This window comes from Toxorhynchites rutilus, chromosome 2 (genome assembly GCF_029784135.1).
Source record: "Toxorhynchites rutilus septentrionalis strain SRP chromosome 2, ASM2978413v1, whole genome shotgun sequence".
NCBI lineage: Eukaryota > Metazoa > Arthropoda > Insecta > Diptera > Culicidae > Toxorhynchites > Toxorhynchites rutilus.
This window is the reverse complement of record NC_073745.1, coordinates 148,454,628-148,480,048: the sequence shown is the minus strand read 5'-3', so window position 1 is coordinate 148,480,048 and position 25,421 is coordinate 148,454,628. Positions and strand designations below refer to the sequence as shown.

General features: G+C 38.6%; 1 protein-coding gene across 1 annotated transcript; it reads right to left on the bottom strand.

Annotated features, from left to right (window-relative positions):
* Positions 1 to 740: 740 nt before the first annotated feature.
* LOC129766226 (uncharacterized) lies at positions 741 to 25,156 on the bottom strand. Its single transcript, XM_055766743.1, has 3 exons — positions 24,674 to 25,156; positions 3,567 to 4,405; positions 741 to 3,510 (listed from the first exon to the last, which is right to left on the bottom strand). Exons 1-3 carry the CDS (start codon positions 25,154 to 25,156, stop codon positions 741 to 743), a joined length of 4,092 nt encoding a protein of 1,363 aa, XP_055622718.1.
* Positions 25,157 to 25,421: the final 265 nt, after the last annotated feature.

Sequence of the window (25,421 nt, the reverse complement as noted above, 5' to 3'; positions counted from 1 at the left end):
TGACAGCGAACGGACTCGCGCTTGGCGGTCATTTTCGTGGCCCCGGACCGTTTGTCCTGCTCCTCTGCGGTGGGAAAAACTGTCCCGTGGGAGATGAGTGATGATGATGATGGTCCATGATGAGTTTGTCGCCATGGGTGAGAAATACGTGCGCTATTTTAAATTGTACAGTTTTGAGATTTTCCAGGAAACCGATCGTTAGAATCAGATTATTCTTATTGACGTTTTCAGTCCACACCGTGTGCGTGCGGCCATTGCATGCGTTCTGACCTATGAGGTTATTCTAACAGTAGTTACCATAAACAAACAATCTGTGTGTTCGGACCCTATCCTACGCACTTTGAACACCTTTGTAGCACGTATGTTTTCCGTATATTTTTACCGTTGAAAAATATATAAATTTCTAGTAAAACTCGCGATACGAAATAGAATCTATTGTTTTATTGCTCGAAATGAGATAAACTAGTGACCGACTGATCTGGCGTTTTATTGTCTAAGAGAGAGTAGTGACCAGCTGATCCGACTTAAATAGTCAGCTAAGGCCCCGTGTAGCAAACTAAAATGAGAGTACAACTGAGAATTTTATGCTACACGGGGGGCGCTCGGATGGAGCGTATCAAGCTACCTAACATGCCGGCCACCTAAATTCTGTTAAGGAATTTACAAAAAATCAATTACGAATTCATTTGACTTAAACATATTACAATCATGAATTCATTATTATTTTGAATTCAGTGCTCCTAGTGCTCCGGAGTTGCACTAGTGAGTAGTGGGTTGGCAGCTATCTTCTCGAATGGTAATAGACAAACACGTGAAGCCTGACGTTTGTAGACGGCTCCACTCGGTGTTCGTAGTTTCACTACTCTGACTACATCGTCGGGGCCAGGGTAGACTTCGATGATACGAGCTAGAGGCCACTCGATAGCCGCGTTGTTGTCCTCCTTGAGCACAACCATTTGTCCGATCTTTAGCTTTGTCGCTTGAGGAAATCGCTGATTCTGGTTGTGAAGTTGCGAGATGTATTCTCGCCTCCACCGCTTCCAATGCTGCTGTACTAGTTGCTGCAATTGCTGGTAGTGTTGTAGCCGGTTCGTTGCAACATCAGTGTAATCCGGATCAGGTAATGCTAATAGGGAGGTTCCTGTCAGGAAATGCCCAGGAGTGAGCACGTCCAATTCGTCGGGATCTTCCGACAGCGGAGTGAGTGGTCGAGCATTCATTACCGCCTCGACCTGAGTGAGGATCGTCGTCATGTCCTCGAAGGAAAGTTGTCGTTTGCCAAGAACTCGGATGAGCGACAGCTTCGCAGACTTCACTGCTGCCTCCCAAAGCCCGCCGAAATTGGGTGCTCGTGGCGGGATAAATTTCCAAATAATGCCTCGCTGGGAGGTTTGGCTAGTGATTTTAGCTGCCACCGTCGGATCATGCAGTAAGTCGTACAGCTCTCGAAGATGGTTACTGGCACCCTGGAAGTTGAGACCATTGTCCGAGTGAATCTCGGCGGGTAGGCCTCTACGGGACACGAAGCGACGCAGGGCAGCCAGAAAGGCGGCCGTTGTGAGATCGCCTACCAGCTCGAGATGGACCGCTTTCGTGCTGAAGCACACAAAAACGGCGATGTAAGCCTTTTGAGCAGCAGCGCGACGGTGCACGGGCTTCAAGTAGACTGGACCACAGTAGTCTACACCGGTAAAAGCGAATGCACGAGTGGGAGTTGTACGTGGCTTAGGAAGTTGACCAGGAGGTTGAGATATAGGAACAGGGTTGCTTCGGAAGCAGCGAATGCAGTTCCGGAAAGTAAAGGTTGCCAGTACCCTACCATTTAAAGGCCAGAATTCTTGCCGAATTTGAGCGAGTGTCATGCGGGGACCAGAATGAAGTGCCATTACGTGGTAAGCGACTGCCATCTGTCGCGAGAAAGAATGATTGCCGGGGATAATCATGGGATGCCGAACAGAGTACGATTCTCCAGCAAGTTTGAGCCGGCCACCTACACGAAGTATACCCTGCTGATCCAGGAAAGGGTTGAGCAGTTTTAACGACGAGTGAGCTGGAATAATACGATGGTTTGCGAGTGCCTTGATTTCCACAGAGAATGACTCCAGCTGAACACACCGTACCAGTGCGTACTTGGCTTCTTTAAGATCGTTGACGCTGAGAATTGGGATGGTGGGGGACGAGCTGTGACGTTTACAATTCCGGATGAATCTCATACAATAGGCTGTAATCCGCAATAGCTTCCAATAACACGAAAAGTGACCCAGAAAAGGATGAGGTTGGGAGGAGTCTGCTACCACGAGGACGCTTTTCTTCATCTGCAATGATTCCTCCGATGGCTTCTCGTATTTCAAATGTTCTCTGGTGTTCCAATGTTGGTCGAATAGTGACAACCACGGCGGACCATGGAACCAATGCGACAAATCTGCTAGATCCTTTGGCATAACACCTCGCGACACCAGATCAGCAGGATTCTCCGTCCCCTTTACGTGGTTCCATCGGTGTCCCTTCGTAAGCTCTTGGATGTGTGAGACCCGGTTTGCGACGAATGTAGGCCACACGTAAGGTGGCAGCTTCAGCCACGAAAGAACGATGGTTGAATCAGACCAGAACCAAGCCTCAATTTCCTCCATTTTCAGGGCGTGAACAGTCATACGGTAAAGTCTAGCCGCAACGAGGGCACCGCATAGCTCTAACCTTGCTAGTGTGATTTTCTTCAGGCTTGCTGGGCGAGATTTCGCTGCCAACAACTCTACTTTGATCCGCCCAAACCGACTGATAGAACGAGCGTAGATGCACGCGCCGTAGGCAGCTTCGGACGCATCCGAAAATACGTGAAACTGTGTCAATGCCGGATGATCGGTAAACGCATATCGGTCCACCTTGATGTTGGAAAGTAACGGGAGCTGCTGATAAAAATCTGCCCATTGTTCCTCCAAGTCTGGTGACAATGAATCATCCCATCCTTGAGTGGCAACCCATAGTAACTGCATCCGAATCTTAGCCCATGTAATTACGGGTGCTGTGATACCGGTGGGATCGAACAATTGTGCGATGACAGAATAAACCTTGCGTCTAGTCCACTGTCCGCTTACAGCGAAACCTGATACGTCGATGCTAAGTAAATCTGGCCCTGGTTGCCAGTTTACTCCTAGCGTTTTCACGCGCTCCTGATCAAAATTTAGCGTAGATGATGTTCCCAGTTCACCAAGAGGTAGTCCTGTCAACACAGTTTCCAAATTTGACACCCATTTTCGCAGTCTGAAGCCACCCTTTGACAGCAACTGCTCCAATTCATGCCGTAGCAAAATAGCCTCTTCTTCGGAGTTCGCTCCTCCGATAAAATCGTCGACATAAAAATCGTTAACGAGCGCCGCTTTTGCTCTTGGGTGTTGATCACCATCGTCGAGTGCTAGTTGCTGCAAACATCGCGTAGCAAGGAACGATGATGGAGCCAAACCAAAAGTGACTCTAGACATCTCGTATGTTGCAATTGGTTCCGAGGGCGAGAATCTATACAGAATACGTAACAAACAGTATCGTCTGGATGTACCATTACCTGAAGGTACATCTTTTCGATGTCAGCAACGAGAGCCACAAAATATTTGCGGAAGCGAAGTAGCAGATCAAAGAGGGTGTCCTGGATTACCGGACCTGTCATTAGCCCATCGTTTAGCGAGTAGTTGGATGACGTCTTGGATGAGCCATCAAATACGGGCCGAATCTTCGTGGTGGAGCTCAATTCCTTGAAGACAGGATGATGAGGGAGGTAGAAAGCGATCCGTTTATCGCGTTTCAGCTCTTGTTCTGGAACAAGCTTCATGTGGTTCTGATCTAGATAGGCGCGTATCTCTTCGTTGTACCGCCTACGCAACTCAGGGTCTTTGTTGAACCGCCGTTCGAGCTGCATAAGTCTCCGCAACGCTGTTTCTTTCGATTCACCGATCATCTGCTCGAACCCCATCCGCTTCGGCAGACGCACCACGTATCGTCCCGTTGCATCACGAGAGAAAGTGGTTCGAAAGTGTTCTTCACAGTCAAGTTCTTCTTGCGTCAGCTTCGGCACATCTTGCAGTTCTTCGATTGTCCAAAATCGCTCAATTTTTTCCTCCAGAGTGGTATTATGGACCACCGCGTGGCAGCAAGGGACTGGGTTCATGCTTCCCAAATCCGCCTTGCCCGCTGCAATCCACCCAAAAACGGTGTTGACAAAAAGTGGAAGTCCTTCTCCCACGCGCTGAATTTGCACCCGACCAGTATTGAGTAACAAGAATTCATAGAAATACTCTAGACCCAGAAGAAGATCAATCGGAGCTCGCTTATGAAAACCTGGATCCGCCAAAGTCATATCTGAAGGAAGATTCCAACTACCAATCGGAATCGTTGTCGACGGTTGATCTTCCGTAACCTTTTTGATAACCAAAAACTTCATTGGTATCGAATAGTCCATAATACGTGAACCGATCGTAGTAGAAACAGAATTATTGATTAAATCGTATGTACATACGCGCCTCCGGTAACTATTACGGGTTCGTAGAACCACCACTTAGGTCCTAAAGCCCAGTTCCAGATCCTCGATCGAATCCGTCGCCCAATGGATGGTCAATCGATCAAACGTATTGTGATCGTCCAGCAAACAGCAAACAAAAGAACTAGCAGCAATTTGGTGATTGTCCTTTTCACCTTTCTCAAGCGAAGCAATCGGTGAACGATGGCGCCTTGGCGCTGAAATAGCGATGAACAATGGTATCCAAAGTAATGCGTCCCGCGTCGACCAGACCAATCCTGGTCACGGCACCAATGTTCGGACCCTATCCTACGCACTTTGAACACCTTTGTAGCACGTATGTTTTCCGTATATTTTTACCGTTGAAAAATATATAAATTTCTAGTAAAACTCGCGATACGAAATAGAATCTATTGTTTTATTGCTCGAAATGAGATAAACTAGTGACCGACTGATCTGGCGTTTTATTGTCTAAGAGAGAGTAGTGACCAGCTGATCCGACTTAAATAGTCAGCTAAGGCCCCGTGTAGCAAACTAAAATGAGAGTACAACTGAGAATTTTATGCTACACGGGGGGCGCTCGGATGGAGCGTATCAAGCTACCTAACACTGTGTTTTGGTTTGATATTCTAGAGTTTCGAACATTGAATTTGAAACTGAATCTGAAACTGTAATTGGTATATTACACCTGAGCTGCGATCTGTAATCGTCAAGTAGTATGAGCTTGAGTTTTAAATCAGGGGTTAGACATCAATTGAATATAGGCTACCCAAAATCAAAATCAATATGGCGTCATTTGTTTACCAACATATCATTTGCGAGGATTGAAATCCTTGAGATCACGGATGCTTTATTTCTAACTGCATGAGCGATTTTCATATTTCGGTTTTACATGGAGGTGTTCACATTTAACATGGAGTTTAAAGTTAGTCACTATTCGACTATATAAGCGGACCGAGTTGGAAACAACAGTAATTGACAGAACCAAAATGTCAGTGAACCGCAGCAATATTGGGTACACTGGCAATATGAGGGATTTGACGTTATAGTCATATCCCTGTTTTAAATTCTATGACAAGAATATATTTGATGTTTCACAGAGTCGTATAACTTCAAGATGGCAACACTTTGTGCGCTATTTTGACAGTTGTCCCTTATTTTGTGCTCAGTTTCGCACAGTTTGCACACCACTGTTATACTACAGGATAACACCCAACACCATAGACGTCGCACAATGCGTGGCGACGCCTGTTGCGCCTTATAGGCCAATGGAAACATTGGTCTGTTTATATTTGAATATGATGCCGACCTAAACGTAACAATTAATAATGACTGCTACTGGTCTCCTTTCTCGCAAAATTGATCACAAATTGAGATTCTCGGTCAAAAATTGAGGCAGCCATGTGTTGAAGGTTATATCAAATAAAATGGCAAAGAATTATGTTTCGAATAAAGCGCGTCAATTCTATTCTATGCCTCTAAAACACCCTATTCCAAACCAAAAAAGACGGTTACAAAATGAGAACATGGTTTCAATAGTTTCATGAAGGTCTTAAATATTTTTGCACTCAAACTCAAACTGCGTTTATAACGCCCAAGTAACCCGGATGACTACGATTTGAATAACTACTTAAATTATGATAACAATAGAATCATAAACAAGTCTAAGTTTGTTATAAATCATATATGTTAAAAATTGTAATCTTCTAATATGGACTACGATTGCTTTTGATTGAGTATCAATTCTAACAGGTCTACTGGAATCAAAACAGGAGTTTAATTATTCTTGGATGTTTCACTCCGCGATTAAATTATCAATTGAATCAGTTCCTCCACGTTGAGCCCTGCGTCGGTCCCTAGGGGTCGACGTTGATCTTTTCAGTAGGAAAGCGCTGCCATATATCTGCCGTACAAATGAAAAAAAAATATGTGTATAACCCTAGAACTAATCAACCAAACGGAACCAAATTTGGCATGTGAAGGATTTAGGGGGCAATAATTGTTTCTATGTGGTTTGCCAATCCTTCCCGCTCTCTAAAGAGGAGTTGGGCTGAATTACTCGAGAACTAATCAAGTAAATGGAATAAAACTTCACATATAGAGGTTTTAGGGATCGATAAACGTTTCTATGGTGGTTCGATACACCTCCACCCTTTCTAAGGGGGACACATGAACGTGTGCTTAGTAAGAAAACGTGAATGTTTGAAAGTATTGATAACAAAAAATAAATTTTAGATGGGACAAAGTTTGCCGGGTCAGTTAGTAGAAAAATAAAAATATATGCGGTGTGTTTTCGGATGTTTTACGAAATGTGACTACTCTCTAGTCGAATTTTTGACAATTTTTCATTTATACAAATATTGTCTTTGGGAGTTTGGGCCACCACTGATATTGTGCAAACGGTCTTGATGCGGGCTGAATGGAAGGCGTGGCAAGGAAAATTCGGAGCTCAACGTGTCAATAACCTTCCTTGCTTCCTTGCACTGTTTTTCAGGCATTTAGCGTCATTTCATCGTTCTGTGCAGATTGATGTGTATAGTGGCAATACTCTTGATAACTCTGATTTTCGGAGGTGGACTGATTAGAATCAAGAAAAGGCTTAGATACACACTCTAAACCTTCAAAATTCAACTTGCAGAGAGGTCTGCAATCAGGATGTTTTTGTAAGATTGCTTATGACATTCGACCCTCTGATAAGCAGCTTGCGAAAACGAAAATAGAAAAAGGTCCAATTGCTATCACCAACTGCAATAAAACTACTGCAAAATAATCCTAATTTGACCTCTGATAGGGAGATAGAATCAGAAATTGATTAATAAATTCATATAATGCAAATAAACATCAATAGTAGATAAAATATGAAGAAATCAGAGCAAAATTGAGTATATTGCGCTGTAAAAATTGGTTTAAAAAGAGATGTTCCCGAGTTCGAATAGTAGTTTATCGAATACTCCAAGCCCTGACGAACAAAATGACGTTGAGTATTGATGCACAGAGGTGCACATTTTTGAATAATTTAATGAATAAAAGTGACATATTTTTGCTTTGTAACCACTGTACATCGCAATGGTGTCATTTAACATAAATAGTGTCTTCAGCAAAGTTATGTATTTTCATGTTATCTAAAACTTTGTGGAACATGTTGAGTTGATATAATGTATTTTAGGTATAACTTAAGTTAAAAAACTAGTTTTGAGATAGTTGTTCATGTTCATCTCCGACGTCTCAGATTGGGACATTTTCGGAACGGGTTTCTATGCATCTTAGACAACTCTCAAGTCTCCTAGCAGTTACATTCCTTCATGTGCATTCCTTGGCTCATATTCATTAGCTTAATAATTGCGTCATAGTGTCTACGACAATTCTAGGCGTGAATGCACTCGCTAATCGAAGTTATCAAAGATGCAGAGTCCTTATATTGCAATACCACAAAAAGTCGCCTTTAAGCTTAACAACTGCATCACCACTCGGCTTCTGGAAACTTTTTCACCACTTCCACCGAACAGTACAATGAACAATATCACCATCCAATACGACAGTTTCTTCAGATCCCCGATATTTTGATTGTGTCTTCATGCAGTTGGCAATCCAAAACAGCTTCAAGAATAGTTTCGTCCAAGTGATTAAATGAATCACGGTGATTGGAAATGAAACACATTGTTCTAGAACCATCGAAGCAAACAAAAACTACATTACAGTAGAACCCCGATTATCCGCGAAATAGTCTGGCTAGGCCAACGCGAATAACGAAAATCGCGGATAACGCGATATGCGACTAAAAATGAGGTGTATACGCGAAGTAAAGATATTTCAGCATGTAAATTATGTTTTATAAATGCAGAATTTATTGAACTATCCATCTGTAACGTCGAGTTCACCAGTGGTTAGATAGTATAAAAACTGTGACCAAAACAAAAGAGCAAGCGCCATCGTTTCACTGACAAGTTTTAGGAAGCTCTATAGAATTATTATGGAACTCACTTTCGCGGATCATCCGCTCGCGGATAATCGAGGTTCCACTGTACTTACTTTCTGTCACTTCATTTCCATGCTTTCTTTTTCTTATCTGCCTTCCGTGATTTGAATTTTTCGCAATTTATCTTTCTATTTCCCAAATTCTTGCAAAAGAATTACCTCTCAGAATCCATCTCCCATTTGCGCTCGCATCGCTCTCGTTTATGCTCTTCATCAATCAATCTACTCTTGTCCGTTCAATTTTAGAAAGAAATAAACACATTTTCGAATAAAAATTATGAACGAATATTATTTTTCCGTTTAGAATAAATTTTTCATCTGTATATACGTGTATCAAGTTTTCTACATGAAACCAGGATCAGTTTTTTTTTCTGAAAATGGTTTTACATTCGTGTACAGATCGCGATCAGTACAAACTGCAACTAACGATTAATCCTCTCCCATCAAAACCAAATGTTTTTCTCTTGGCAACTCTGAGTCGACCAAAGCATTGCTAGACTGAAACTAGTTCGAATAATTGAGTTACTTTCCTTCCTCGTACTCATAAAATTTTAGGATTGTGGAACTCTACATAATTTGCAGATAGACTATCCACAGTTTGTGGGGAGAATACTCATACAACTCTAATGGGTAATGATTATCTGCTATCACAAAGCTGAAAAATTCTTTGACGTTTTGTTTTACTACTTATTCATTAAAAAAAGGCATTATTTAAAAATGTTTTCTTATCCTGAGACTGGCTCACCATATTGCACTGCTACTAAAACCGTAGGCTTACTTCAAGGATATTTTTTATTCATTTTCTGCGATACCAATTGTTCCAACAGTATTCATTCGACAATATGGAGATTGAATACCTGAAATTAACCAGATTCAACCAAGCAAATCTGCGGCCAAAGCTGTATGTACACTCAAGAGATGCAACAAGTTTGAAGAGATATGAAAAAAAAAAACATTGGTCGTTCAATTACATTCATAATTCATTACATTTATTTGCAACGAAAAACGTAACCACACAGAATTGAATTAATCAAATATGTGATCCGTTTTATCTACAAAACAAAAAAGGATCTTAAATTCCATTGAATTCGAAAAGTGTTTCGTGAAATCACTAATTGAATTATTATTAGAAAAACTATTTGAAGAGAAATGTGGATGTTCAGAATTATTGGAATCTAAAAAACGATTTTGGACGGAATTAGATTCGCCCAAATCTGCTGGTAATAAAATTAATCAATTGCATCGATTACCCGTCTGCTGGTTGTCGGACGGGAGACAACAGCAAAATAAAATCGACACGAGACTGAGTCAGCCACTCACTGCGGTCAGTGCAATAGAGAATTAAAAATCCCTCGACAAGTGTCGTAAGATTTCAGTTGATCGTCTCTTGTACACTTTCCGATCAAGAACTTATCATCCGCTCTATGGAATGGGATTATTCGTTTGTGGCTTGCACTCACGATAAACCTTGAGTAGTAGAAGTAATGCTCCAAGAGTGCATGCAGTGGGGATTCCTCTTTCATATTGCTTTTTTGAGATCTTGGTAGCTCATCGTTCCAATTCTCTCTGTGTACATATGAAGAATAAAATAGCATCGCCTGCTGGGGGTGATTTAAAAACATCCGCCTAACGAGATATGTTTATTCATTGATCGTTGAATGTGATTTTTTACCATCACTGGTTATGAGGAAACATTTCGAATCGATCATCATCACGATCATTAGTTGGCGGTACTCTAAGTAGTAAATACTCGCAACTGACGAAGTTTGCTAGATTATATGTTTCTGCTCCTTGCTGTAATATTTACATTGAAAGGCTGTATACACGCAAAAGACAGCTTTGGCGTGGTGTGCGAAAAAAAGTGAAATCGGTTGTCACCAGCAAACTGCTGTTTTTTGACGTAGAACTACGTCTTTCAGTAAGGGTGCCAAATCAGAAAACAGGTCACGTTTTCATGAAATAAACTTAACGTTAGTAACTATTTTCACTGTGAACGAATTCTCATGATTTGCATACCAATCGGATCGGAAATTCCCTACCCGTATTTCGAATGCTTTTAACTCGAACATTTCATAACAGATCGGAAAGATGTTTGCATCAATTGATAGGAAATATTTCTACGCGTCTATCACAATTAATAAAATGTTATTCTTTATGAGATGAACAATTGAATAACTGTAAAATGTTAAGTGTTATCTAATCGCCCTAACTGTTTTTATTGGCCCGATTTTCGGTTTCCCCAACACACACCTCAAAATCGATGCACCTGTGGAAATTCGCTTGGTTTTGATGTCTCTGTTAAGGACCCGCCGCATGTGTTGTCTGTTTCGACCAATCAGAAGTGGATATTTCCGTTAGTATAGGGGTTGAGATTTTTCAATTGTTCGATAGTTAGTTTCATGAAACTAACCGAAATCGATTGACGCAAAAATTTCATCAATCCACAATGAAATGACTGAGCAATACGTTTGAAATCGGACAATTTTCACGATGTGCTCGATTTTCGATTTTCAATTTGTACCCCAATATGTTCCCGAAAGACGTAATCCTACGTCAAAAATGTAAATGTAAATGTAAAACACAATGATCGTTTGACAATTCTTCCGTTCACATATTTGGTAGTCCTAGGCATCATATCAAACGTAAAAGGACGTTCATCAAATTTATTTGTAACGGAGAACATAATCTGTTACACAAATTTCGATGCATTTTAAAATAATATTCGAAGTGGTAAACAAGTGGATTGCATAATATAATTGCGTAGTTCTACGTCGAAAATATACGGTCGTGTCCTAGACTTCATACAAAAGACAAATTGTCCAAGAGTTATGATTGTTAATTATGGACCCGAATACTTGTTTCGATAGCTTAAAAATTGCTTTGAAAACAGGCTATTGAAATCACACAAATCTGTATATAAACGTATGCCCGCTCGGAAATTCACTCAGTTACAATTGCGCAGCGGTTGATGTACGATCGCTAGAATCTATTTGTTTCCCTAACACAGACTTCAAACCCAATGAATTTCTGCAGACCGAAATGAGTTTTCCCAACAAAGACTTCAAATCCAAGGAGTCTGGGGAAATCGGTATTGCAAAATAGATGCAAGGTGTGGGTACTTTTGTACCCGCATGCATTTTTACACTCCGGAATGTGTGTAGAGTTAGTGCAACACCAGTCAGCTACTCGCGATAAACAAAATGCGAGTCATCATAATATCGATCAAGCCAAGCGAGCGATCGATAAATAAACATAAACACACCACATCAACAATCATCCAGACTATAAACATAAACATCATGCCACCCAGATCGTTCCCACCAAAAATGCTGAATTAGAATAAGATTAAATATTGTAAACTATTTCATTCAGTATAAAAAGGCAGGGATAATCATTGTGAAGAACAGTTCTATGTGATCATTCAAATAGTGAATAAAAAAGGAGCTTCACTCCGAAATAATTTTTTTACATAATTTAGTCCGAAAGTTATTAACTGTAGACTTCAAAAGCGGTATGAACACAACGCTTTGGCTCGGTTATTCAAGACTGCATTGGAAGATATCCCTTCGTTACTTCAGAACATCGAACTTCTACGTATACCTTTTGGCAAAATGTTGATGATAATTTGCTGCGATAACGTCGATTGAACAATATGCGTTCAACTTACATGTCAAAATCAAAACTGAGTGCCTGAAGTTCATCAAAACAAGCAAATTTGTGGTGCGAGAAGTATGTACACTTGGGAGATGCAATTACTTCAGAGGTAAATGTAAAATACATTGATCGTTTAGCGATTCTTCCATTCACATATTTTGGAAGTCCACGATAGATGAATGAAATGAACAAAGCATCATGCCTTGCGAGAACGTAACCTATCATAATTCATTAATCGCCCTAACCTGGGATTTGTTCGCAATTCAATTCGTAAATTATTTCATTCAATCACTGGTTTAATCAGTAATTTAATCAACACACTCAAATGATTACTAATCCAACGGTAGTCCTACGTCAACTTTGCGGTTATATCATAGGTATAACCCACCCATAGTTTTTTTGTATTATAGTGACTTCGTCGCTTCACTTCCATTTTTGGAAGATTGTCGGGAGTGAAAATTGAACTCGTGACCTTTAGCGTGAGAGGTACGGATATAACGTTTTATCTGTAGTCCAAAGTTTCCGACACGAGAGCGTTACGTTTGAGATACGAAATTTTGATCGTAAATACCTCTTTGTCGACTGAATGAAGTGACAATAACTTCATTCGAAAGATTAAGAGTAGATAGTGATGTTTACTACCGTGACCGGAAGAAATCGCCCCAGAAAACAAGAGCAACATAAACAATTCCGTAGAAAAAGTGTAATGTCACAAGTAGGCTAGAAATGTCACACTCGTACACTCATGTCTCATCGCCAGTAATTACGCGTTGGATGAATGTGGGATCAAAATTTGATCGTTCAAGCATGCCTTCAACCTCTCGATTACGGTGTTATTTCTAAAAAAAATTGAGCTCTTTTGGCACTGATCGTGCTGCGAGTTTTCTGATGTCCAAAATATCAACCAAAATATGGCGAATAAACTAACTACATCAGTACCAGGTCGCAATGATACAACCTAAACTGAACTGAAATCATCAAGTTCAACCATATAACAAGCGTCGCTCGCGGATAAATAGACTAAAGAGACCTTTCGGATAGCGTCAGTCCGGCTAGGGTTGCTGAGCTTTGTTCTTCAAGTTTTCCTCTTTTAGTGGTGAAAATGTTGATACGACTTGTTTTGTTTTTCAAAAGTTGTGCGTTATGGAAGCCGAGAAAAGAAAATTGATTTTGAAAATTAATGTCGAAAATCCTTGGTCAGGTCCGAAAATCGCAATATCTTTAAATTAACTGAATATACCGTGTGCGGTGTTCTCAAAGTTTTTGAGTGCAAAGCTATCTCTAGAATGAATTTAAAAATTGTATTTTCTTTTGTATCTCGACATTTTGATCTTTTCTTAGAATTTTGAGATGCAGCATTACACTAATTTTTATTCAAATATTTTAATAGGTGTTTTTCAGATATATATATATATATATATATATATATATATATATATATATATATATATATATATATATATATATATATATATATATATATATATATATATATATAATTTCTTTTTTCAGAATTTTAAGAGCATTGCAAAGTACAAAAAATGTATTTTTTTTAAATTTCGTAATTTGAAAAAAAAATAAAACAAGCAACCATTTATTTGCTCGAATTTTATTTAAATATGTTCGCATGAGTTTTTTATATGCGTTATTTTCTTCAGAGTTTTTTGAGCGTTGTGCGATATAAAAAAATTCTGTACGCCCCACAGTAGTCCCTGAGAAAATTTAGGCGGCCAAAACTCAGATTTTTTAGCTAAAATCCCAATTTTTGTTAGACTGGGGTTTTCGGATACGCTGAGTTCATTTTTCAACTCTGTTTCACCAAAAAACCAAAAGAGGGGTGGGACAAGGGGGGCAAAGTTCAAAATTTTCAGTTTTTATCGTGTTTGGTATCAGAATGTGTATTTTCGGATACGCAGAGTTCATTTTTCAACGCTGTTTCACCAAGAAACCAAAAAAAAAACGGAAAAAATTGATTTTTCGAACCATCGGTTAACTCATAACTCAAAAACAAAAAAAAAGCTCTCTGGTTTCGACATATATTATGTGAAAAATCCTCAGCTTTCCAGAAAAAAAAATATGAAAAAATATAGCGCCCTTGGTCCCGAGACTATGAAAACAATAAAAAACGGATACAATCAATAATAACGAGAACAGATTCCGAATTTTCTGCACACGTAGTGTTTTTTTTCAAAAAGACCATGTGATTGGCTTCAATTTGAAATATCGATCATCTGAATCGGTTTTTTAGTTCAAAAGTTTTGAATTTTTGAAACAATCATATTTGGAAAATAGAAAAAAGTTGATTTTTCGGACAACCCTAAAATGGAAATGGTCACCCTACTGAAAAAAAAAATACGGGTCTAATGTTTTGCGATGAAGAACAAAACTACCACTTTTTACGATAATATGAGAACCCCTATATCGGTTTGGCATGGAATGGCCGATTTCGGGTTAATATTGAGAAAAATCCTAAAGGGGATAAAAAATTCTAGTGCTGAGTGATAAAAGACACTGTGAGGAACACTTTCATTAAAAAAGTTTTGCGGGGAAATGCGGTGCGAGTTTTATAAGTCCATCCGAAGCAAAATTAAACTCCCAAAATAGTACTTATTTTCTGTGGAGTTAACATATACTACAACCAACCGAATTTTGAAACTGATGACAAATTGAGATTCTCCGTTAACAATGCTTCAAGAAACATAATGAGTCAAAAAAAATCGTTTAAAAACTTCACCACGCGAAATAGTGACACCGGCGAGCCCCATAAAAAATGTTCACCACCTCGAAAAAACACCCTATGCAAAATATCAGCTCAATCGGACTTAAGGGAGAGTGGCGCAAAGCGGTCAAAGTTTGAGTTTTTTGAAAATCGAAAAATCACACAAGGGGGAGTAAAGGAAATCGAGGTATTAGAAATATGCAAATCAACATTTCGTAGCAAGTTCCGAATGAAAAATCGATATAGCTATTTGTATTATCACCCTAAACCATACTTTTTGTTTTACATGCCGAAAAAAAAAGTCCCCGAGTGCCGATTTTTGATAAAAAAAAATTCGAGATGACACTAGATCTCGACGTTCATGCCATTCTAAGACATTTGGCACCAACATTTTTTTTTTCGAAAACCACGATTTCCTTTACTCCCCCCTTGGGTGATTTTTCGATTTTCAAAAACTCAAACTTTGACCGCTTTGCGCCACTCTCCCTTAAGTCCGATTGAGCTAAAATTTGGCATAGGGTGTTTTGTCGAGGTGGTGAACATTTTGTATAGGGTAACTTTTTGAAATTTCAGGGTCGATTTTTCCCATACATTCGTTGGCACCCTAATGATCGACCAGCGACTTGTCTAGACTTAAATACACCGAATTACACATTCTGGTCAGCTATTAGAAGCAGAGTTGTCAACTTGTATTTTCAAAAATCAGGAAGAATGAAAAAAAAATCAGAAACAGATGAGGATAGCTCATATTGGGTTGTCCGGAAAGTTCGTGCTGATTTTTGTTAGAACAAAAGCATCATTTCCATAGACAAACCCACACATATTCAATTTTATTCTACAATTTATCGTCATCTTCCATACAGCCTCCAAATTATATCCCCCAAAATATGTTTGTTTTCTCGTATTTTTGTGCTGGCCATAGATTTAGGATTATACAATTTAGAGTATTTTGTAAGGATCTTTTGATCGTTTATACCTTTTTCCCAAAAACCTATAGCATCCCTACATTGAATTGCAGAGAAATCAATATCCAAAATTTCTTTGAATTTATCGTCGAAACTTTGGAATGGATCTTTACTCATTGAATGAGGAAACCATATCAGCAGTAGATGAATTGTAGAATATTTTTTTTTAATTTTGAAGTTATTTGATTCGATTATAGATATATTTCGTATAGTTTCACCATTTAAGTAAACTCTACTTTGAATCTGACGAGCAAATGGTATAGAAAATTATGAATTTTATTGACTTGAAATTCCAAAAGTTTGTCTTGAGTAATATAACACTCTGAAACGTATTCCTTCATCAATAACTTTGCGGTAGTGGAAATATTTCGAGATTTTCACTCTGGGAAAGCTTATTCAGTCGATTTAAAACGATCATACATATTGATAAAAAAAAAGTTTGCTACAGCTTTGTATCAGAAGAATTTAATTTAACCCTCTACAACCCAACCCCGTCTTCAGACGGACTTCACGGATTTTCTTTTCATATTATTCAGACATTATTTTCAATGTTCACCCCCACTAGAACGTCTTTAGAATATTTTCATCTATCACACATACACATTGGTTTTATGCTGGCAGCTTTCTGCAAGGAGTATTTTGAAAGATGGAAATTCGGGATAAAAGTGGAATGGTTTTTTTTAGACAAATAAAAACATTGGGTCTTAGAGGGTTAATGTAAGCATAATACATGTGCGGATCAGAGACCTATAATGACAGTTCTCATTTCCAACCAGAAAAAATTGGACTTTTTTAACTAAAAATTTGAGTATAAAAATCAGAAGAAATCAGGATTAATTCCTAAAAAATCAGGCAAAATTGAGTGTTTGTCAGGATATCAGGGAAAGTGATAAAAAGTCTGGGAAATCCTGAAAAATCAGGAAGGTTGGCATCTCTGATCAGAAGTATAACTCTATTTTCAATTCATATTCATATTCATTGTTTCATTATTTATTTATCAATCATCTTACAATCAAATGAAAATTGAACGGACAAAAATATTCATAATTAAAATAGTTACAAGCTGGTACAGTAAGGATGTTCACAAAAAAAGTTGTGTCACGGCGTACACAATTCCAGCCCTTGTGGCCATCTGAAACAAAAAAAAAATATTTTACTGTCGTAAAATAACTGCGATGCTTCTGATCAGTAAGGAAAGGAAGATTCTTATCTATTTTCACTCTGCTTCTTGCGTCATTCTGCAACTCTTTATATGGAACTTTATAAGACACCCAGTGACTACGAATGGAACAGATAATTACCACTAAAGCTACACAGACTTGAATAGTCGATTTGTTCAACCATTGAAACTGTGATGTAATTAACTTCGATTGAAATTCATATCCGGAGAGCTAACACAAATGATCGAAATATTGCGTTGATTCGTGGAGGTACAGGTCAAATGTTTAGAATCGTAGGTACAATCCGAAAGGAAGTCTCTCCATACCAGTGACTATCAATTATCATTACCCGTTTTGACTTTCATCGGAAGCCCTCGAACAAAGCCATAGCAATGATTCCCCGTCAAAATAAATCAACTACCCGATGCGATTCATCCGTTTTTCGCGTGATGAAATCCCGTCGCTCCAATTAGTGCACAAATCGAAATCACTTAACTCCGTAGCTCGGGCGGAACAACATCTTCTTCAACCGAGGCCCATCGGAACTTCCTTCCCCTAAGTGTTGCTCAGGCTGTTGCTGCTCTTGCAAGTTGCGTCTTCTTAAGCCATTTTACTGTTCATTAATCATCCAATCGAAGCAAACGCGAACAAGACATCGAAAGAAGAGCGATAGGACCATTTTACGGCGTTTATATACTTGGTCAATTAAAAATCCTCAGTTCGGCGGGGGAGTTATTCGGCGTCACGGGAAAGGAGGTGCAAGATACGGCTTGATTATAAAAAAAAAAAAAAAAAAAAAAAAAAAAAAATAATTATTCATGTGTATGGTGAATTCCAGCCCCCCCCCCCCCTCCCTCCAATGGTTTCGAGAAACAGGGACAGAAAGTTGGCGGATAATGTGTTTACATCAACAAGAATGCTTCCGGAAGGTCGTATTAGCCTCACAGCAGAAGACGGTTCTAAGTTCGAATCAAGAATGAACATATCACTCATTTCAGATTTCAGCATTCAAGAATCGATTAGTAAAACCAGTCGGCTTAACCGATATGATTGACTTCTTCCGAGTGGTGTTATTAGCGGGACGAATCGTCGGTTCCCATCGTCAGTTTTCAATTAAGTTGTATTTCGTTCGCGTTTCTTTTGTTTCGCACTCTTTCGCCGGGAAAGTGGAGGATCCGAAGGGAGCGACTTCCAAAGTGAACCAAAATGAAAAACTCTTAAGCGCACAGCAACATTTTATAATTAATCACTTTTTTTGTGAGTGTGTTTTGTTTATTCACAGATTCTTTTCGTCTGTTATCTCCATCGCTAACTACGATGTAGTCTTTAAATTATAAAAGATTTACTAGCATTTTCTGTGTCGACGCCGTTGTCTACGTTATTATTCCTTTGGGTGGCTAAACTGTAGCGAATGTTGTTCCTCTCCGTCTTGGTAGATCTTCTGCATAAGGCGAGCGTGAAATTTATTTTTAATTTACATATTCCGCTGACCACGGTGTGTTTTCTTCGCGGATTTGATTTTTTGTGTCTTCTATTTTTTGTTTTCTTTCGCTTTCAAACATTTGTGAGAGCATATTTTTCATCTCAGGGCGACAGTTGAATTGGGTGCCAAAAGCAGCAACAAAGGTATGCAAATAAAATAAATAATGGTTTCTTAATTGTTTGTATTTTTGTCCCTCGGACGTTTGTAATTTTTATGGTCCACAAGACAGCCGAACAAATTCGTTTTCTGCTCTTTTATATCTAATCCGAACAAGTCGCAAGAATTTAAATTGATAGCGCGAATGTGGTCGAGGACTTGTTATTAATATTTTGAACACTCAAGATTAACGATTGGTGATAAATATTAATGTAATTGAGAAATAAGAATGAAAGTTGAATTTTTGAAGTCTGTTAGATTGAAATATATACTCGATTACATCGCATTGAGCTTATTATTTTTCATTCGAAAAGTGAAAATGTCACGTCATATGTATTTTTGACGATTTTTCTCTGAAAAAATCTATGATGAATAGCAACTTTTTATATTTCATAAGATCCTGCCGTCGTGGTTTTCTTAACTCTAACGCAGTAATTACTTGAAATCAAGGTCTCCAAAGATTGATGCCAAATGTCTTCAAATCGAAAATAAATAAATGTATTCGTAAATTTGAGTTATTGAAATAATTGTACCTGTGGGGTGAAATGGAAAGTTTCCGAAAACACAATCGATGTTTTTTATTAACATATCCATATCTCCCACACTTTCCCTAAATGAAACTCTTCGCTCGTCCTGGCAAGATGCAAGATGTGACTAAGGGTGCTCTTACACTGTTTGACAAAAGCCAAATATTTGACTCTTTATGACAGATAAAATTTGATCAACGTGTACTGATCAAATATATTCGATACAAAACACGACAAGCATGTATCCAGTTATTGAATATCTAAAATATTTTTTTGGTCTGTTCTTCGAACCTGTCGGTACATTGTTAGCAGTGTTGTCACATTTTAATCTTTACCAGAGGGGTTAAAAATCTTTCTCATCTGTACTTTTTTTCCAAAAACCTGTACCATCGAAAATATTCGTTGTACAGAAAAAAACTAGTTTATTAACATAAAAAAATACTCGTTTATTTACTACTAATACATTTACATTTGCAAGTCATTCGTGTGTCTCATGATGCTCATACATAGTTTTTTTCTGAATTAAGATTACATACCATCATTTATTAAAATTTTCGTGCTACCACCACGATGTTTAATCAAATATTTTAAACTTAACACTTTACGGACCGCTCACGAGATTTCTCGTGTTTCGCGTTTCGCCTTCGACTCATCCATACCGAGGGAAACGATCTCATGCGTAGCATCCGAACAAATGAAGCGTACAAGTTCGCCCCAAAACGTGCGGTCCTTAATATGTTAAAATAGCGTTCATCGTATCGTTGCTGAGCCGATTTCGAAGCTTATTTTTGTTCTGATTATATACAGAAAAAAAAAATCGTTCGACAGTTGTGAAGCATAGTGAAGCATAGTGAGAACGTAACAAACAAGACATCGAAGCGCCGAAAATGCAAGTGTCAATTCTTTTCAGACATCCAAAGTTTGTCCACCAATCCTACACATGTTGTTTTCTGAAACTGTGATTTCCTTACGGAGCAATTTTATCTTCACGGGCGTCGGATCATCAAAATCGAATCTTTTTCATCTGCTTTATCAGCTCCACGAGAAAACTGCGACAAATATCCCTAAAAATGATCAGCTTTTCGGTGTCCATTATTCTGATAGTTTCTCTGCTGCTATTCTAAAAATTCTTGCCGCTTTTCAAATGATCTTCAAATTTAATAGCATTGGACATTGAAACAACGCAAGATTCCTCGCAGATATTAGTTGTTTCTCGATAAACACTAGTGCACAATGATCCAGGAGATGCATTAAAGTGGAAATTAGCATTTAGAGCTTCACAGTTATTCTGTAGACAAAAACTGTCTTAGACAAAGTTGTTACTCATGATAGAGTGCTCGTTTTTATGTTGTCAAAAATAGGGAGACCAAAATTGTCGATGAAATAAAAAATCTAACTTTCTTATCTTTATAGATAGAGGTAAACATAGTTCGACAATGTTGTAGCTCCAATTATTTGAGACATCTTTGTAGAACAAAGTTTTTCTCTATCTCTTGAAATAACCGATATAGCGCCTTTTTTCCTAAGTTACGTTAGGGTCACCATGAAAAAAAAAACTGTTTTTTGCTCTAACTTTTATATTTCAAATTTTACATGCAAACTGTCTTGGAAAGACTTTTAGAGCTAACTAATAAAAACTTTTTTCGATGCAGAACTTGTCAAAGTCTCAACTTTACTCAAAGTTATTGGACGAATTTCACGCCAACTCGTCTTAGGAGTTGGCAGCACCATTTCAGATTGCAATGAAACGTTTTGGGTGTAAAGATATTGGTCATTTAAGCAACTTTGCATACTTGAAATAATCCAAAAATAATTAGACTACTTTTTAAAAAGAGCCAAAGTTTTTTTTTATTTTTTCTTCAAAAATTTATATCTTAAAAACTATAAGACTTACAATATTTTGGTCAAAGAATAAATTATAGGAAATCGTTCAAATTTTTATAACAAAATATTTAAAAATTTATTGTTTTTAATTTACACTAGAGTTTTTTTTTCAGAAACTAAAATTCAATTTTCTCAAAAACGTATTTTTTTTAAATTCTCAAAAAAATTGTGTGAATAGCCCGTACAATTATCAACAAGTCGTCCATACATCCGAAGATGGGCATTTTTACAGGAAAAAAGTTCTTCTCACAACAACTTTTCCATGTTTATTTTGAAAAAAAACCACGAATCCTAATGTTGTTTGAAGTCACGATATCGATGTAGTGTGTTCGACAAAGTTTTAGATAATATTAAAATATGAACTTTTGTCGAAGACTTTAGCTTTCTATCATTAATAATTTCTTGAATATATATCATTTTTCCCTGAGGACTCCTGAAAAATTATAATTTTTTTCAAATTTTTTGATAGCATCGCATATTTTTCATAATTGGGGGTGACTGTAACACCGTGCATGCACACTTCATCCAAGTAGCTGCTGATGACGATAATATTTCATGTGCTAGTATTGTGCACTATTCAACCTAGTGAAGAGCTAGATACTGGTTCCTCACAGCTCTGTCGAAATGAATAAGTTTAATACGCTCAATTGTCGTGCTGGTATTTCGAACTCAAAGTGTAATAGAAACAAGCTACGTTTCTTAACGCCGGAATTGATTAAAAAAATATATACTATGGGATATAATCACCATCTGGATGAAAATATTCGGATTTGTGAATCATGTCGTGCCGTTGTGGTTCACAATAGATGTCCACCGAGAGAATCACAGCAGTTTGAAATGAACAAAAAAATATTCTCATTCGTCGACCCTACGCAGCCTTCAACAAGTGGAAAACTAGTGGTTCAAGATATAGAAGGTAAAAACAATATCTAGTTGATCAGTGTGATGCAAGCACATTTCATTTTTGTTTATGAATTGGGGATGTTCGCATAGGTAGCAAATTCAAAAATTCAAACGTCAATGATAAGATATATGTACGGTTATTATTTGTAAATTATTTGTATTCATTCTTTTTTTGTCTTATTTTCCTTTCAATAAATTTGAATAATTTACAGTACCGTCAACTGCATCATTGGCATCAGTTTCTTCCGTGGATGACTTGCAGGTGACGTATAAAGTGGAAGCATTTAACAGCATCGTTCAAATGTTGAAAATTTCACAAATTTCAATGAGAAATATGAGGAGCTTAGACCACCGTATTAAAAAATCGGAAGAAATTGCGCAAGCCGTTTTTTTTTCTGTATTATAGTGACTTTCAACGCTTCTGGCTGGTTCGTCACTTTTACCTTCCATTTTGGAAGAATGTCGGGAGTGAGAATTGAACTCGTGATCTTGAGCGTGAGAAGTATGGATGTTACCTCCACGCCAGATCGGCTCCACTCACTGCGCAAGCAGTGCGGCAACATCTGTTCGCACTGGATCCAGTGGACAAAAACAAATCAGATGATTTTGACGAGATGGTTATGCAATTGAAAGAAAAGTTTAAATCATCTGCTAACGACAGAAGCGAGCAGATAAAAATATTATCAGTATTACCCAAATCTTGGCCTATAACCAAGATCGTAGGAGAGTTTGATGCACCGGAATACATGGTTAAACAAATGGAAAAATTAGTTTATAAGCAGGGAATCCTTTGTACCACCAAGACCAGAAGTGGCCATGGAATCAGCGAACCCGAAGAAGCCTTTGTAACAAATTTCTACGTCTCAGCTCAATAGAGGCAATCCGCTCAATGAAAGTTGATAAACGCTCATCTTATTTCCTAACAAGAATAAGACAACTATTGAGTGTTTTGGTCGAAAAATTATTCAAGATTACCTTAGCATGGGTTCCCTCTCATTGCTCGATTCCGGGGAATGAGAAGGCGGACTCGCTAGCTAAGGTGGGTGCTTCAGAAGGCTCACTTTTTGAAATGCAAATTGCTTATAACGAATTTTTTCACGTCAGCACACACTCGTAAGTTGGCAGCGCATGTGGAGTGAAGATGAGTTCGGTCGCTGGTTACACACGATTATCCCTAAGGTTTCGACGAGTGCATGGTTCAAGGGATTGAATGTAGGCCGTGATTTCATTCGCGTGATATCTCGGCTTATGTCCAATCACTACAACCTAAACGCGCATCTCTATCGCATTGGGCTCGCAGCAAACAATCTTTGTGATTGTGGCGATGGCTACCACGACATCGAGCATGTTGTCTGGTCGTGTATCCGGTTCCATGCTGCTCGCTCTCAGCTCTCTAGAGCACTGAGAGCACAAGGCAGACAATCGGATATCCCCGTCCGGGATATCTTAGGTAGCCGTGATCCTGATCTTCTGCTTCATCTATACCTGTTCCTCAGAAACGCCGATGTCAACGTTTAATGATGTTTCCTTCGTTGTGTCCCCGTTTCATATCCCTCCTATCCGATCGATAAACTTTTACTTAGTCGCGGCAATACATACACACACTCTTTACAGATACACGGGCCAAAGGTTGTGCAGTACACTGAACATTCAACAAGAGCCAAAGGTTGTACCGCTCATGACAACTCTACACGAACTGATGATTGCGCTGGCTAGTGACCATTCTATCCTGGATTCCTCGAGTCGAGAAAAATGCACCACGCTAGATATGGGTTACAGACTAGGGGGGCGTTGCTGATTAATGGTCAGCTGCATCCCAATAGGAAGTATCCCGTGTCGGGCACACGTACAGAGCATTGGAGACAACAACATTCCATGCCAACCGCGAGTAATCGGTTACATATTACTAACATAGATAATAAGAAAAATTGTCAAAGTATTGGGCTCCCGGCCCAGTGACGCCATATAACGCCATATGAGCCTTGATAAAAATATATATTTTGGAAAAAAAAAATTCTACGACAGTGATGATATAAGCAGACCTATGCCAGAAATGAATGACTACGTTTCTGAACTCAAAAATGGCCAAAAAGAAGAGTTCAAAAGCGTCTTTTGATGATGTCTCTTATAGAGGCATTTATGATTTTCGAAAAACGGAATCAAAATTTGAACATCGGTTTCACCTCGTTTACCATGCTAAGACCTAAACATTGTAGGCTACTCGATAGTACAGGAATTCATAATGTGTGTGTATGCACAATCCATGAAAATGTGAAATTAATGGCTAATAGTTTAAGAATCGTATCCCAAGAAGAAATCACTAGTAAATTTCTTTGTAATACATATGTAAGAACGATAGAATGTTTTTTTTCGTGCTTGTAAGGAAAGTGCATTAAAGGAAGAAGTAAAAGAGGAACTTGAAATGCTATTAGAGGAAAACGAGATAGAACACCTTGTTTTTCAACAATGGTTGACAACTGATCGTTGTAATTTAGAAAACATTATGAAGCCGGTAGATGAGTTTGTTTCATATTTATTTATTCAGTCTTCGCCAAGAAATTGTCGGACAGACTAAAATTCAATTATTGTTTCCTTATAACAAACACATTTCTAGACATATCGAATTCAAACAAATGAAACACTTCATTGAACCGTTGGCAACAAACATCCAAGGGATTATTCTGTCCGTATAGAGTACGATGTGCTGCTTGCCGGAAGAAAACAAATTGTCTGGTTGTTCTACCTGGAGTGTTGATTCGAAGCTTGCCCAAAACTTCAGCGCAGTCAAGATTGTTAGATTGTTGTTAAGAAGGTCGAAAATCAGCAGTCTCTGGGGAAATTCTCGTCGTTTTTGCAAAGTCGGTAAGTGAATCAGTGCGCAGCGTTTTTCATATGTGGTCAGATGTTGGTCGTTGCGCCAGGGGAGATGACGAAGAGCATATCGGATAAAACTTTTCTGCACACGTTCCAGACGAGCGATGTGAACAGCGTTGTATGGGGCCCAAACAGTAACACCGTATTCCAATATACTGCGTACGAGCGACACATACAATGATTTGAGGCAATAGACATCTCTAAATGCCTGAGTGTGGCGTCTAATGAACCCAAGAACGGTGAAAGCCTTAGCGGTGACCGTTGCAATATGCTGCGTAAATTTTAGCTTGTTGTCGAGCACGATACCCAGGTCTTTGACGGCTGCAACTCTTTCCACTTTGGTCGACCCCATCGTATATTCAAATGTGATTGATGAGCGAAGTCGCGAAAATGTTATCGCATGACATTTGCTAATATTCACCTCCATGCCATTTATTGAACACCATCCCAACAGAGTATCTAAATACATCCATTTGAAGAGCACAGCAGTCCATACTTGATGTTACTACACGAAACAATTTCAGATCGTCTGCATACATCAACTTAGGCGGGCGATTTGAGAATAGCGCAAATATCGTGAATAAAGAGTACGAAGAGCAGAGGACCCACGTGACTGC

Coding starts and splice junctions, on each gene's coding strand:
- LOC129766226 (XM_055766743.1), bottom strand. CDS start 25,156: ATGGGGTCGACCAAAGTGGAAAGAGTTGCAGCCGTCAAAGACCTGGGT. Junction 4,406..24,673: donor GCTTCGAATCAACACTCCAG/GTAGAACAACCA, acceptor GTTATCAAAAAG/GTTACGGAAGATCAACCGTC. Junction 3,511..3,566: donor GTTGCTGACATCGAAAAGAT/GTACCTTCAGGT, acceptor TATTCTGTATAG/ATTCTCGCCCTCGGAACCAA.